Source organism: Peromyscus californicus, unplaced genomic scaffold (assembly GCF_007827085.1).
Source record: "Peromyscus californicus insignis strain IS unplaced genomic scaffold, ASM782708v3 Scaffold_12__1_contigs__length_115047231, whole genome shotgun sequence".
NCBI lineage: Eukaryota > Metazoa > Chordata > Mammalia > Rodentia > Cricetidae > Peromyscus > Peromyscus californicus.
Window position 1 is genome coordinate 5,926,451 of NW_026294413.1, and position 14,465 is coordinate 5,940,915.

General features: G+C 38.7%; 1 protein-coding gene across 2 annotated transcripts in view; it reads left to right on the forward strand.

Annotated features, from left to right (window-relative positions):
- Uggt2 (UDP-glucose glycoprotein glucosyltransferase 2) overlaps window positions 1-14,465 on the forward strand; it is a 140,058-nt gene that overhangs the window by 30,559 nt on the left and 95,034 nt on the right. For both annotated transcript variants that reach the window (XR_008216919.1, XM_052732466.1), the window contains exons 11-15: window positions 3,035-3,126; window positions 6,451-6,601; window positions 10,002-10,121; window positions 11,224-11,309; window positions 11,919-12,054. Coding sequence is in view for 1 of the 2 variants with exons in the window: in XM_052732466.1 (XP_052588426.1) it covers window positions 3,035-3,126; window positions 6,451-6,601; window positions 10,002-10,121; window positions 11,224-11,309; window positions 11,919-12,054 (585 nt within the window). In the remaining variant the exon portion in view is untranslated. The remainder of the gene's footprint in view (window positions 1-3,034; window positions 3,127-6,450; window positions 6,602-10,001; window positions 10,122-11,223; window positions 11,310-11,918; window positions 12,055-14,465) is intronic.

Genomic DNA, 14,465 nt, shown 5'->3' on the forward strand with positions numbered 1-14,465 from the left:
AAGATGTGTGTGCCACCATTTTCTGGCCTCTATGTCTATCTAGTAGCTGTTCTGTTCTCTGACCTCAGATAAGTTTATTAGGGTACACAATATATTGGGGACACAATATATCACCACAAAAAGGGATGACTTCAAAGATAGCCTTTGAAAGACAAGGTAGTATCCGTCACAAAGAAGAGAAAAAAGATGACGGGGTGAGAGGCTTGAAGCAGACCGCTGTTTTGAGAAAGAGACTGACTGATCTAATTAAGTCACCCAATGCAAATGTTATCTGCAAACAATCTTCAAGCTGAGAAATCCAAAAAGTTCATTTTGCCTGTTTTACCCTGAAAGAATATCCCTACTAGCATCTGTCCAAGTCAGTCTAACTCCCTCATATTTGACAAAAGTAGAAGGTAACGCTAGAGATCTATGTGAAGAGTAGGATGGAAGGGCAACAGAATCCTTTGTAGTTCATGACACCTTGCAGAGCAGAAGTTAGCTAACATGCAGAATTCGTACATTTTTTTAAAGAAAAACTTTAAAAATGACGGAGAATGAGAAGCACCAGAGGTTTAGAGAACCATAACTCAGATTAAAGGTTGTAGGTAGAGTTTCACCTGCCAGTCCCACAGCCGTCAGACCCAACCAAGTAAACACAGAGACTGTGTTTTGTATATTGGTTACAAACTGTATGGTCGTGGCAGGCTTCTTGCTAACTGGTCTTACAGCTTAAATTAATCCATTTCCATTTATCTATACCTTGCCACGTGGCTTGTGGCTTACCGGTACTTTACATCTTCCTTGTCCTGATGGTGGCTGGCAGTGTCTCTCCGACTCAGCCTTCCACTTCCCAGTTTTTTTCTCCTCCTTGTCCCGCCTATACTTCCTGCCTGGCCACTGACCAATCAGTGATTTATTTATTGACCAATCAGCAACACATTTGACATACAGACCATCCCACAGCAAAAGGTGGACAGAAATATGGTGGTATTGTGTTCCCTGAAATATTGTGCACGCTAATAAACTTATCTGGGGTCAGAGAACAGAACAGCCACAATATTAAACATAGAGGTTAGGCAGTGGTAGCACATGCCTTTAATCCTAGCATTCCAGAGGCAGAGATCTACCTGGATCTCTGTGAGTTCAAGGATACAGCCAAGCATGGTGACTCACGCCTTTAATCCCAGAAAGTGAGCCATGGCAGAAAGCAGAAAGGTATATAAGGCGTGAGGACCAGAAACTAGGCTGGTTAAGCTTCAGGCTTTCGAGAAGTAGTTCAGCTGAGATCCATTTGGATGAGGACTCAGAAGCTTCCAGTCTGAGGAAACAGGATCAGCTGAGGAATTGGTGAGGTGAGGTGGCTGTGGCTGGTTCTGTCTTTCTGATCTACCAGCATTCACCTCAATACCTGGCCCTGGGCTTGTTTTATTTAATAAGACCCTTTAAGATTCCTGCTACACAGAAATTGATATCCATGTCCAAGAAGGTGATGTGAAATCACAACAGGAAGAATTCTGGGAAGGTGTAAGGGAGAAACCATTTCACAAGTAAAAACCACAATTGCAGGTGACATTGGAGAGAATTGACCTTGTAGAAAATGCCACGTAAAACACAAGGCAAGGAATAAGAAATGGGGAGAAAATAAAATAGAAATGAATTGCACAGAATTCAAGAGGAAAACATGAGTGAAAAGCAGATAAAGTCTGATAAACCTCACATAAGAGTTCCTGAGATGGAAAGGGAGAAAATGAGCAAAGGAAACACTTAAAACTACAATTAAGCCGTGCTGCCACGGGCTTACTGATCTGGCTGGCTGCTGCTGCTATCTGAAGCTGTGTTGATGTCTGCGTCCAGGCTGCCTCCAAGGGCCTTGTCTGGGTGTGTGGTCCCACTGCAGCCAGAAGCTGTATTTGAGGTCTGAATTGTCACTAGAAACCATATGGAGGGCTCTGGGTCCATGCACCCCCTGACTAAAGAGGAAGAAGGCTACTTTTGCTGTGATATCAATGACTGCAGATGCACAGTTGAAAGGGAGAGACAGGGAAGGCTTCTGTGACAACCCTTACCCCACCACCAACCCCAAAGTAACAGCCTGGACAGGAAGCCATCAAGAAGATCTCTTAGGAACTGTTAGGGGGATGCTGAGGTGTGACTCTCCACAGTTGATGGCTCCTGATAGGTTGCGGGAGGGCAGGGACTCAGCTCTATTTGAGGGGCGAGAGTTTGACTCTGCTTCAGAGAGGATATAAGTAACACAAATTGGACTATTTTTTCTGTTCTTATTTTTATTTTTGCTTGTTTTTTTGGGGGGGGGCGTCACAATGGTGGGAGGGTGAACATGGAGGGACTGGGAGGTGAGTGTGAGTGTGATCAGGGTGCATGATCTGAAGTTCCCAGAGATCAGTGGCAGTGTGGGGTGGGGTGGGGGGCTACAATAGATCTGGGTTTGAAAAGGTGCCCTGTGTAGCTGGAACACTGACCCAGGTTGAGCAAACAAGGCCTGCGGTGTTGCACTTTATAGATTGTTGGTGTAATGGAAGGACAAAACTGCAAATGGCTACAGACTTCTCAAAAAGATCATTTAACATGAGAAAATAGGTCGGCATGTGGAGTGCTCAAGGTGAGAAAGCTCTTTTAGGTAGATATGTGCATGCAGGCTACAAGGAACGCTGGACATGCACAATTCAGAGTTGCTAAGGAGGCAGCTCAGGGTTAGGACACTTGCCTTGCAAATGACTGTGCAAGGCCTTGCCTTTGATCCCTGCAGCAACCCACACATGTGCATACACACGCACACAGACACACACACACACACACACACACACACACACACACACACACACACACACACACACACAGAATTCCCTCCCAGAAGCACTATCTGAGGGTTCTTAGGAAATTTCTTAAGGCAGTAACTAACTGAAGATACTGCAGCCAAGTGACTGGCTGTTGTTCCGGTTTAAGCAGCAACCTTGTGTGGATCCAACTTGTTGTAGTAGGTCTAAACAGTAGCCACTGCTGTTGGGTAACTGTTATTTTGCTTTCTTTCAAGGACCTGCGAGATAGATTTGAAATTAAGCCAGGTGATGCTCGTCTATTTATAAATGGCCTTCTTGTTGACATGGATGTTTATGATCCTTTTAAGTAAGTGTTAAATTATTAATCTAAATTATGACTTGTATAATGACACATTTTTTTTGAATTTACTATTTGTCAAAATGCAAAACCAAGTGATTTAAAGATTAAGCAAATATTTTGACGCACAGTTTTACACATTTATGGCTATAATGTGATATTTTGGTACCTGTATAAAACGATTAACTCTTGGTCACCTCAAACATAATTTCTTCACATTCAGAACATTCAAATCCGCTGGTCTCTGTGTTTTGAAAGATACACTGAATTGCTGTCACCTGTCATCCCCAAAGTCTGCCGTAGAACATTCGTCCTAACCCTATCTTGCCTGTTCTCCGTCTTCTCTGTCCCTTCTCTTATATCGATGTTTCTTATTATGCTCTTCCAAAATGTACCAGTGCAGAGTGTCCTCAAATCTCAGAACTGGTAGAGATCTTGGAGCTCTAGTGGCTGGTAAAAACTTTAATTATTTCATTATTCTAGACTGCTTTCATTTAAAATTAGGTTAATGTTTAACAGGAATGTTCTTTGGGACTGAACTGAGCAGCTCTGGGACTTCTGTCCTCCAGATAGGAACTGAAAACAGCATAAGGTGTTTCCCCAGGAGAAAGAAATTAACATAGATATTTCAAATTGTTTGTGTCTGTCAGTTAGAATGTTGGGTGCCATCAAGTTTCTTAGGGCAAACAAAATTAGTAACCAGAAGTAATCTGAGGTGGAATTAGGAAGTTCTTTGGTTCAGTGCCCACTCACCTGGAAGTAAAGTTCTGGTCAAACAGAAGAGAAGTAGAACAGAATGTTTGTTATTCTTACAGAGAAGCATAAAATTACATTTATAAGTTGATGCTTGAAACATAAGGTAACTTCATAAATTTAGTACTTTAATTCTGTCATTCGATTTTAATTCAAAGAATGTGCTGCTATTGAACTGAAATTTATAAATTTGTAAAAAAAAAGTCTCGTCTCAGACCTTGGTCTATAAACTTAAGAGGGACAAAGATTGTATTTGTTCCCAGGAACAGTGATATATAGATTTTAGAGTGTTTTCTAGGACAGTGTCTAGGGAAAGCTCCATACTAGAAACATTTCCACGTGTGATTTAGAAAGGTTGTATGTTCTTCAAGGAGTCCCACACCCTGACTCTTCCCTTATAATTAGTTTTCTACAGGAAGTTGTAGCTTGAATCTTAAAGGGTCTTATTAATAAAAACAAACCTGGAGCCAGATATTGGGGTGAATGCTGGAAGAGCAGAGAAGCAGAACAAGCCACAGCCACCTCACCTTGCCAATTCCTCAGCGGATCCTGTTTCCTCAGACTAGAAGCCTCTGTGTCCTCATCCGGAATGAATCTCTGCTGAACTGCTGCTAAAAGCTAGAAGCTTAACCAGCCTAGTTTCTGGTCCTCACGCCTTATATACCTTCCTGCCATCACTTTCTGGGATTAAAGGCATGAGTCACCATGCCTGGCTGTTTCCAGTGTGGCCTTGAACTCACAGAGATCCATGCCTCCAGAAGGCCAGGATTAAAGGTGTGAGTGACACCATTTTCTGGCCTCTGTATCTAGTGGCTGCTCTGTCTCTGACCCCAGATAAGTTTATTAGGGTGCACAATATTCTGGGGAACACAGTACCACCACAGGAAGTACATCATAGTTCTGTTTCTCAATGATGTGATTACAGGTTGTAGCTGCCATGATTCACTTAAAGGCAATGCAGAAAATGTGTGGAGAATTAGAAACTTTTAAGGTCAACACAAAGAGGTTGTAAGAAAACACAGGATGCACAATAAAATCAATGTGAAGATGAATAGGAAAAAGGAGACAGAGAGGATATAGAGAATGAAAAATGCCCTATTACAGAGACATAGAAAGGGAAGATTTTTCTATCAACTTCATAATTGCCTAGTGGAATGGAGAATGAGGAACTATTATGGCCCAGTAGTTTTTGCTTATCTTTCTTTGTTCATTTTTGTAGAACTTTTTCTTTTTTAAATATATTTTAAGTGAGAAAGAATTGCCCCCTCCTCAAGTCATAGACTCCTTTTCTTTTACTGTTATTGTTTTGAATATTTATACATGTTTATGTGTTCTCAAATATATAAATACAACCTGCTCAGTTTATTTTGGTTGTTTGTGTGTATATGATTTCAGGACTGATTAACCTGCATTGGATAATTGATAATGGAGAGAAGCTACTTAACCTTCTCAGAGCTGTAATTAGTTTCCCATAGGTGGAACCCTATAAAATTTTACCCTTTACACCTTAAAATATCCATTGGTATTCTCACTGTTCTGGTCTTGTTTGTACAGACATTTCTGGGAGAGACTATTTCACAGCAGACTTTGCTATATTCTGGCTCTTAAAGTCTTTCTGCCTCACTTTCAAGATGTCCCATGATTCACAAGAGGCAGGAGCCGTGATGTAGATGTGTCCTTTGGGCCTGGGCTTCCACAGTCCATTGATCTCTGCATTGTGTCCAGTGTGGTTTTCTGTGATGTTCTCCATTTGTTCTTTGATGAGTAACTCATGGGTGTTACAGCTGGGTAGGACTATGTAATTTCTTCCCTCCAGTGGCAGCTTGCACAGTATTCTGTGGCACCATGGAGGCTAAGACCACAGCAAAGAGGCTCTCAGGTCGGACTCAGCTTGAGTCATCTGGGTTGTGTGTCCCAAGTGGGTGTGGTGTCTTCAGCAGTAGGGCCCACCCTCAGCCTCTGAGAGACAACCAAGGCTACCTCAGTAAGCTATATTGTTTTGACAGTCACTCAGGTATCCTGACCAACCATCTGAAAGGTTTCTCATGGTAGGTACTGGACTTTTTGTTAGTCTATAGCTTTTGGGGAGTTTTGCATATCTTAATGGTTATCTGATTTGATTTTGTTCAGCTCCACAAATACGATATACCTATAAGCATTAAATCTCTGGAGTCACAAACCATCAAAGCACTGTACTTTGTGGTTTTAAAGTAATAACATGCTGTAATTAGTTTCTTAGCACTAGTTATTCACTAGACTTTACAGATGCAACTTGTTTTAGCATGTTTATCAACCACTGAACCTTCAGTGTGTGATAGCTCTTAGAGCATGGAACTCAAATATTTGTGGAACTTAATTTTAACATTGAATTAATTATCAAGTATTGAAATTAAATTTAAAATATTCAAATTATTGAATAAATTTTAAATATTGATGTTGACCTGTCTTCCACACTCATGTATACATGTGTGCATCTATACACATGAACATGTACATATACAGGTAAAAAAATTGATCAGACTTGATTTCCTAAAAGTTTGGACAAAGCAGAATAAAATTATTTCTTCTTTGTACATGAAGTATTTTAGATATGCTGAAATCAGAAGGAAAACTGATGAGTGGCCTTAAAAATCTTGGGCTCAGTGAAGAAGATAGGAGCAAATTTTTAAAATTGAATTCCCCTGTTTGGAACTATGACTATGTCATAGATATTCGGCATTCTTCAATAGTGGTAAGTGCTCATGTTGCTACTTGTCCCCAAACCTTTGAATTGTCAGTTGAAGCATTGACGTTTTTAGCATAAAACCATGTATTTGTAGTCTTTAGAATACGTGTAAGCATGAATCAGTGCTCGGAAGAGAAAGCAAACACATGGGCCCGTTCTCTCTGTACTAAGTAGCTCCACTTAGAATCATTACTCTCATAAGAGTCCTTTCCAGTAGCAGTAATAAAGCACCAAATAATTAAGATCTAGGGGATGAAAGAATGTTACCTAAACATGGTAAGAATTACACCTTGCAGTGGGCTCCTAACTTTACATCTGTGGGCTGCAGCCTGGTGTTTATGAAATCTGGTTGCACCTTCTTTGTTGAAGCCACAGGTAGTTCGTTCTTTAAAGACTCTGTGGTCTCTCTCCAGCAGACGGTCAGTACCCTTCAGTTCTCAGAAGAGGTCTTTTCCATCATCTCCTATCCCACGCTTTTGCTGTTCTTCAGTTAACTCCTACTCTCTTTGCCAAGTTTAGCTGAAACAACCCTTGCTGAGAGGTTTCCTGAACAATCTAGAGTTCATGGTTTTTAAGTAAACCTGCCTCAGCATAAGTTGTTTGGTCGGAGTCAAAAGACCCAGAAGTTGGGGCAGTCAGTCTCACAGCACTAAGTATGCTGTGCTGTTGGTTTTTCTATACGCCTTGTATCGGGATAAGGAATCTCCTTACATTCCTAGTTGGTTGAATCTTTTCATAATGAAAACGTAATCTTGTTAATGTTTTCTTATCTATTAAGATTATTATAATTTCCCCTATAGTGGTATGATATTGGCTTCTGTTTTGTGGTATCTCGCGGTGTGATTTAATTACAGATTTGAGTCTTCTCTTTGTTGTTGTTGTCTTATCAATCCCAGGAAACCTTTATCAAGTTTGTTGTTGACCAACTTTTAGTTCCTTCTGCATGTCCCTGCTTTACTGTCCTTTATCTCGTTTACCTTTGTAGAAAGGAGTCTTTACATTGGTGACCCCCTCTTGCTCTAAATTATGCTGCTTTGTTTTCCCTAAGTTCTCAGGATGAAGTTAGATAACTGACTTGACTTCATCACTTTTTAGTGTAGGGCCATAGAGCTGTAATAACCCTCTGGTTTTGCTGCTCCCTGCATTTCCTGTATTCTGTTTCAAAGAGTCTTCTAAATGTCCCTGTGATTTTTTCATTGTTGGTTAGTTTCTACATATTTGTGATGTTTCTGAAATTTTCTTGCTAATTTTAAAGTCAGTTCATTGTGAAATTGCATGGTTTGTACCATTTCAATTTAAATTTATTGAGACTTGTTTTTTGCATATGATGCCATATATCTATCCTGTAAAATGCCTCATGTGTACTTGAAAAAAATGTATATTCTGGTAACATTGGATAGAAGACTCTTAGTTTGTTTATAGTGTTCTTCAAACCTTACTTCTTTGCTATTCTCTCTATTGTTCTGACTACTATTAAAAGTGAGACAGTTATTTCTTTATCTATATTGTCTGTCAGCTAAAAAGTGAGGAAAGAATAACCTCCTACAAGGAGGAGGTCTCACTCTCTTCACAAATTCTGTGAACACATGGCAAGTTGGAGGAAACACAGTCAGCACTTTTCCATCTTGGGTTTAGCCTCTACTTGCTTTTTACAGAGTTTCCAAGTGACTTAGAAGTGACAAAGTCTTTGCCTGTCTTTCTCGGGTATGTGAAAATCACAATGCTTATAGTTTTCAGGATCCCAGGGAAAGTCTCAGGCCTTCTCAGTATCTGAGTCATCTTTTCCCATGGCAGGCTGGGTTTGGGATATTAGGTGTTCATTATGTAAATCAAGCTAGCCTCCTTAATGCTGAGATTACAGGTATGTACCACAATATCCTCCCTAAATGGTTTCATTTGGGCAGAGTGGAGGGTTGTTCATATATTTTGTTTTGTTTTGTTTTGTTTTTTAATATGAGCTAGAATTTCATAAAAAAGCAGAGTTAAAGTTTGGCTGCTAGCCCAGATGTCAGGGGCTCCCTGTGTCTGTGGAGCCTTGTCCTGGCCTTTGTGAGCATTCTTCTTTTGTCTTAGTTCTAGTATCTGGCCCTCACTTGTCTCTGAGTTCTTGGCACTATGGTATCTTTTTTCTCTTGAGTTTTTTTGGAGGTATATTATAGTCAGACTTTCTTTTGACTGCCAGCTCCCAAATAATGACATGGAGACTTCTTATTAATTATGAAAGCTTGGCCTTAGCTTAGGCATGTTCCCAACTAGCTCTTATAACTTAAATTAACCTGTTTATATTAATCTACTTTGTACCACCTGGCTCATTACCTTTCCTCAGTATAGTATATCTGACTTCTTCCACATCTGGCTGATGAATCCTCTGCCTCTCAGATTCTTCCCAGAGTTCTATCTCTGCCCAGAAGTCCCATCTTGCCTCTCCTGCCTAGCTATTGGCCATTCATCTCTTTATTAAACCAATCAGAAGATGCCTCAGCAAGGTGAGGTAAAACAGAGATACATCTTCACACAGTGTGACCAAATATCCTGCAACAGTCTATTATCTGTTCACATGTGGGCTAGGAGCCAGCAAATGAATTCAAGAGTCTCTGTGACCATGTGTTCCTTTCTTCCCTGCAGTTTCATTCTCTTCTAGACTCACTCCTGCTTCCTCCAAAAAGAAAAAAAGCCATAGCAGTTTGAGAACCTTAACTATAACTTTTCTGACCAATATGGCTTTCATCTTTGAGTTCTCTTCCTCTACGTTTGAAAATGTCCTCTGGGACAAAAGTGAAGTAAAAGTAGAATTTTCCTTTCATGTCTGCTTTTCTCAAGGATTATAATGATTCCATTTTTGAATATTGCTTGTTACCCCCACTCCATGTCCATACACAGTGTTCTGTGTGTTTTCTTTAGCTTTTCTAGTGGCTTCAGGAAGGATGGTTAATATAAATACTCCATGAAAACACATGATGAGAAGCGGCTGATTGTTTTAACTTCAAGACTGTGGGATGGGGGGATGGAGAGGGCTCAGTGGTTAAGAGTGGTTTTACAAGGGACCCAAGTTCAGTTCCCATTGTCCACATCAGGTGGTTTACAACCACTTTCAGCTTGTTTCTCCAGTCCAGGAGGATCTGCTCCTCGGTCTCAGCAGGCATCTGCACCCACGTGCACATACCTCCCCCACAATCACATGCCAACCAATACACATAACGAAAAATAAAGTATTTTTTGTGTTTGAAAGCATACAATTATCATGTGTGATATATTCTTTATTTAATTGGCTTTTTATTGTCAGAAATACAGAAAAATCTGTGTGTTTCTACTGGCAATTTAATACAGTAAAAAAAACTCTAAATTTAAAAGTTAATATAACTATTATCTTAATGTAGCTTTAACAGGTTTCTGGATTCTTTTCTAGTGGATTAATGACTTAGAAAATGATGGTTTGTATATTACTTGGCCTACAAGTTGCTGGGAATTTCTGAAACCAGTGTTATATGGAACAGTTCCATCTATAAGGCGTAATTTTCATAATTTGGTGAGTTTGGTATTTTCCTTGTTATGTTTTGATTTCCTTGCAGTTGACTAGTAGGCAAGTGTAAGGAAGAGCTTGCCTGGGGATGGCCATCTGAGGAGGTGGTCGGAAGCCAGGATTTTCACTTAGTTTGTTGATTATTACTCATCTCTCATGTAGTTTTATGATAATGATATTTGTATATTATCTCAAAGGAATTTATGACTTTTGTGTTCTATTTTAAAGTTTAGTAGTCAGGAAAAATAAATAAATGCAGTTTTTTCATAAATGTTCATTGGTTCGTTGCTGTAATTCTAAATACTCAGACAACCTTTTGGCAATTTGAAGTATGTAGAGAAACATCTAAGACTGTGCAGTGTTTGTGTGTTTGTTTCTCACATAGGAAGTCTCTGTCTTATTTGCTATAAGAGTCTTCAGGAAGCAGTCATTTTTATGCTGTCTTTTTAAATTTTCACAGAAGAGCCAGTGAACACGTGAAATGAGATCTTTCACTTTGTAGAAAATATAGACTTTATATTGTGTGCTGTGGATATCGCTCTGTATAAATAAAATGCTAATTGGCCAGTAGCAGGGAGGAAGTATAGGCGGGACAAGCAGAGAAGAGAATTCTGGGAACAGGAAGGCTGAGTCAGGAGCCGCTGCCAGCCGCTGCCATGAGTACCAACATGTAAGATACTGGGAAGCCACAAGCCATGTGGCAAGGTATAGATTTATAGAAATGGGTTAAGTTAAGATGTAAGAACTAGATAGCTAGAAACCTGAGCCATTAGACCAAACAGTTTACATAATATAAGAGTCTGTGTGTTTATTTTATAAGTGGGCTGCAGGACTGCCGGGGCTTGGTGGGAGCTAGAGAGAAGCTCTCCAGCTACAGTTGTGGATCCACAAAGAATATCTTGAATCTTTCTAAGATTCCATGTATAATTATATTGAATATGTAGCTATAATAAATCTTCATAAATTATACAATTTTTGTCTATTCGAGGTAGAAATTTTTGAAATCTTATATCTTGAATTTCATGCTTTAAATTGCAGAAATTAGACTACATTTAAATTTCATGAAAATTCTAAAGTCCTAGGATAATGATTATGTTTGTTCTTCTAGGTTCTGTTTATTGACCCTGCTCAAGAATACACCCTGGACTTCATAAGATTGGCAGAATTTTTTTATTATAATGAAATTCCTCTTAGGTGATTGTAAATTGATATTATTAAAGTAAACCTAGTGTTGCTTACAATGTGTACAGAGACAATGGATGTGGCACTTAAATCAGCAGTCTCACTGGGAACATGGCTTGAGGTGTGAAGTATCCTACGCCTTCATCAAAGCCGCAGAGTATTCATCTTATACATCTGTTGGCTTTCTGAGGGGATCACATGGTCACTGGAAATCGATTAGTGCCCCTAGAAAGTGTTTGAATTTCTGCAGGACTGTAATGGCTGTGAGGATTTGGGTGAATAGGCATTATAATCAAACTTTTCAAATAATAATCCCCTTTCTATATCTAATATAGTTCCTCCATGTAGTTGTTATAGTATAATATTTAAAGTGGTAATTTATTGTTATTCAAGAGATAGTTGTGCCGGGCGGTGGTGGCGCACGCCTTTAATCCCAGCACTCGGGAGGCAGAGGCTGGCGGATCTCTGTGAGTTCGAGGCCAGCCTGGGCTACCAAGTGAGTTCCAGGAAAGGCGCAAAGCTACACAGAGAAACCCTGTCTCGAAAACCAAAAAAAAAAAAAAAAAAAAAAAAAAAAAAAAGAGATAGTTGTAGCATTACTTATTCATCCTCTTTCCCTAGAATTGGTTTTGTGTTCATTCTTAATGTTGATAATGAAGTTGATGGAACAACAGATGCTGGAGTTGCTCTTTGGCGAGCTTTCAATTATATTGAAGAAAAATATGATGTATCAGAAGCATTTATCTCCATGATGCATGTGAGTTTATGTACTAGATATAGTTTTTCTGAATAAATTATTTTCTTGTATCATTATATTTACTATTATATCACTTTAAATATATAAAAATGTTTCTGGAAGTTAGTACAGATAAATTGGATTCCCCAACAGTGAAATATATGCCATTGTCGCAATTTTATAAGCAGGCAACTGAGTCTCTACCAGAGTATATCAATTTACTTAGGTTAATCTAACCTTGTAAGAAATTTAAATTATATATGTCTGAACTTAGAGAAAACATTAACAGATAATGATTTTTTTTGAGGACTTCTGAGGCACAATTTGAATAAAGTCATTAGTGCAATGATTAAAGATACTCTAAGGCAGTGGTTCTCAACCTTCCTAATGCTACAACTCTTTAATACAGTTCCTCATGTCCCAGCAATACAATTATTTTGTTGCTACTTCATAACTGGAATTTTGCTACTGTTATAAATCATATCCTGATATGCAGGGTATCTGATATGTGACACAGGTTGCGAAACACTGCTCCAAATGATCACGTATGTCATAAATGCTTCCTAAACGGTTTCAAAGGACGAGATCTCTGAGTGACAGCAAGCTGTTTGAAGGAAGATAATACCGAGTCTGGAAAGATACTGTAAAGAAGAGTTAGAAATTGCTCAGACTCCAACTAAGGGGAAATAACAAATGAGAGTGTCTTGTGAATAGGGTTTTAAATCACTTAGTACAGTCTGTGGAGTGGCTCACATATTTAGCCCTGCTTTTATGCCGCTCTGTACTAAAATAGTTGCTGTCTAAGAGTTTGGAGTAGCATTCTAATAATCATGGAAGATAATTAAAATGCAAGTGGTGGTTAAATAGCCCATCGGGGGCAGCTTTCTCTGAAGATAGTGCTATGTAACATGTGTCAATAGTACATCTTAGTTTTACTAACTTGCTGGTTGCTATAAGTGTTTATAAGAGACTTGGTCAAATTTACTTAGACATTTGATTAATACCCATCTATATTGTTGTAAAATGATTCATATTATGTTAACAACTGAAACAAGATTTATTCTGAGTCTGGAAATATATTGTAAAGAAAATCCACGAATTCCTAAGAACCTTATTTAAAAAATCCATGTCATTAAAACATCACTGAGAAAGTAAGGACTTTACCAATACTCAACCTATTATATAATAAATGTTATATTAGAAATTAATGTGTCCGTCATAGTTTGTGCCCATCACTTGCATTTGAATTGTCTATAATAATGCATATATTAGAATAATGCTATAATTTCTTAGAAAACCACATTACACTTAAAACCAAGGGCTTCATGCTTAGAGCTGCATTTGAATCATAAAACAGGATCAGTAACATCTTTTTAAATTATATTATATTTTTATTATTTAAACTAATTTTTAATTTAACTATATTTTGATCATATTCTTCACCTCCCTCAAGATCTTCCAGATCCTTTCCCCATCCCTGCCCACCCAACTTTTAAGTTCTTTCTCAAAAGCTCAACAATAATACCTTATTAAAGGAAGACTTGAGAGCTGGGGAGATGGCTCAGTGGGGAAGTGTTCACTGCACGCAAATGAGGACCTGACACCCATAAAGAAACTATGCTTGTCAGTGCCCAACTGAACCCCACTGCTTGTACTGCGACAGGAAGATCTCAGAGTCTCGCTGACCTGCCAGCCTAGCCAAAAGAGTGAGCTCCAGGTTCAGTGTGGAGAACAAAGGAAGATACTCCAAGTTTGTCTCTGGTCTCCACATGTATACACACGAACATGCTGACCCACACAAATGCATGCGCATACGTGTATATATCACATACCACTTTTAAAAAGGAGAGAGATGAGAAGAAATGAGAGGTATGCAGCTGTGCTTAGAACATTTGAGAATAGGAAAGTAAGGTATTTACTGAAGAGAGACCATCTAGTAGTGAGGTATGTACTGAAGAGAGACCATCTGGTTATAAGGTATTTACTAAAGAGAGACCATCTAGTCATAAGGTATTTACTGAAGAGAGACCATCTAGTCATAAGGTATTTACTGAAGAGAGACCATCTAGTAGTGAGATACTTACTGAAGCGAGAATATCTAGTCATAAGGTATTTACTGAAGAGAGACCATCTAGTCATAAGGTATTTACTGAAGAGAGACCATCTAGTAGTGAGGTATTTACTGAAGCGAGAATATCTAGTCATAAGGTATTTACTGAAGAGAGACCATCTAGTAGTGAGGTATTTACTGAAGAGAGACCATCTAGTCATAAGGTATTTACTGAAGAGAGATTATGTAGTCGTAAGGTATTTACTGAAGACCAATCAGAAGTGAAAATGAAGCAGTTCTGAAATATCATTTAAAATATTTTATAAATACATTTTAATAAAGTTATTAAAATTAGTATAATTTGATTGAAATACAATATAAG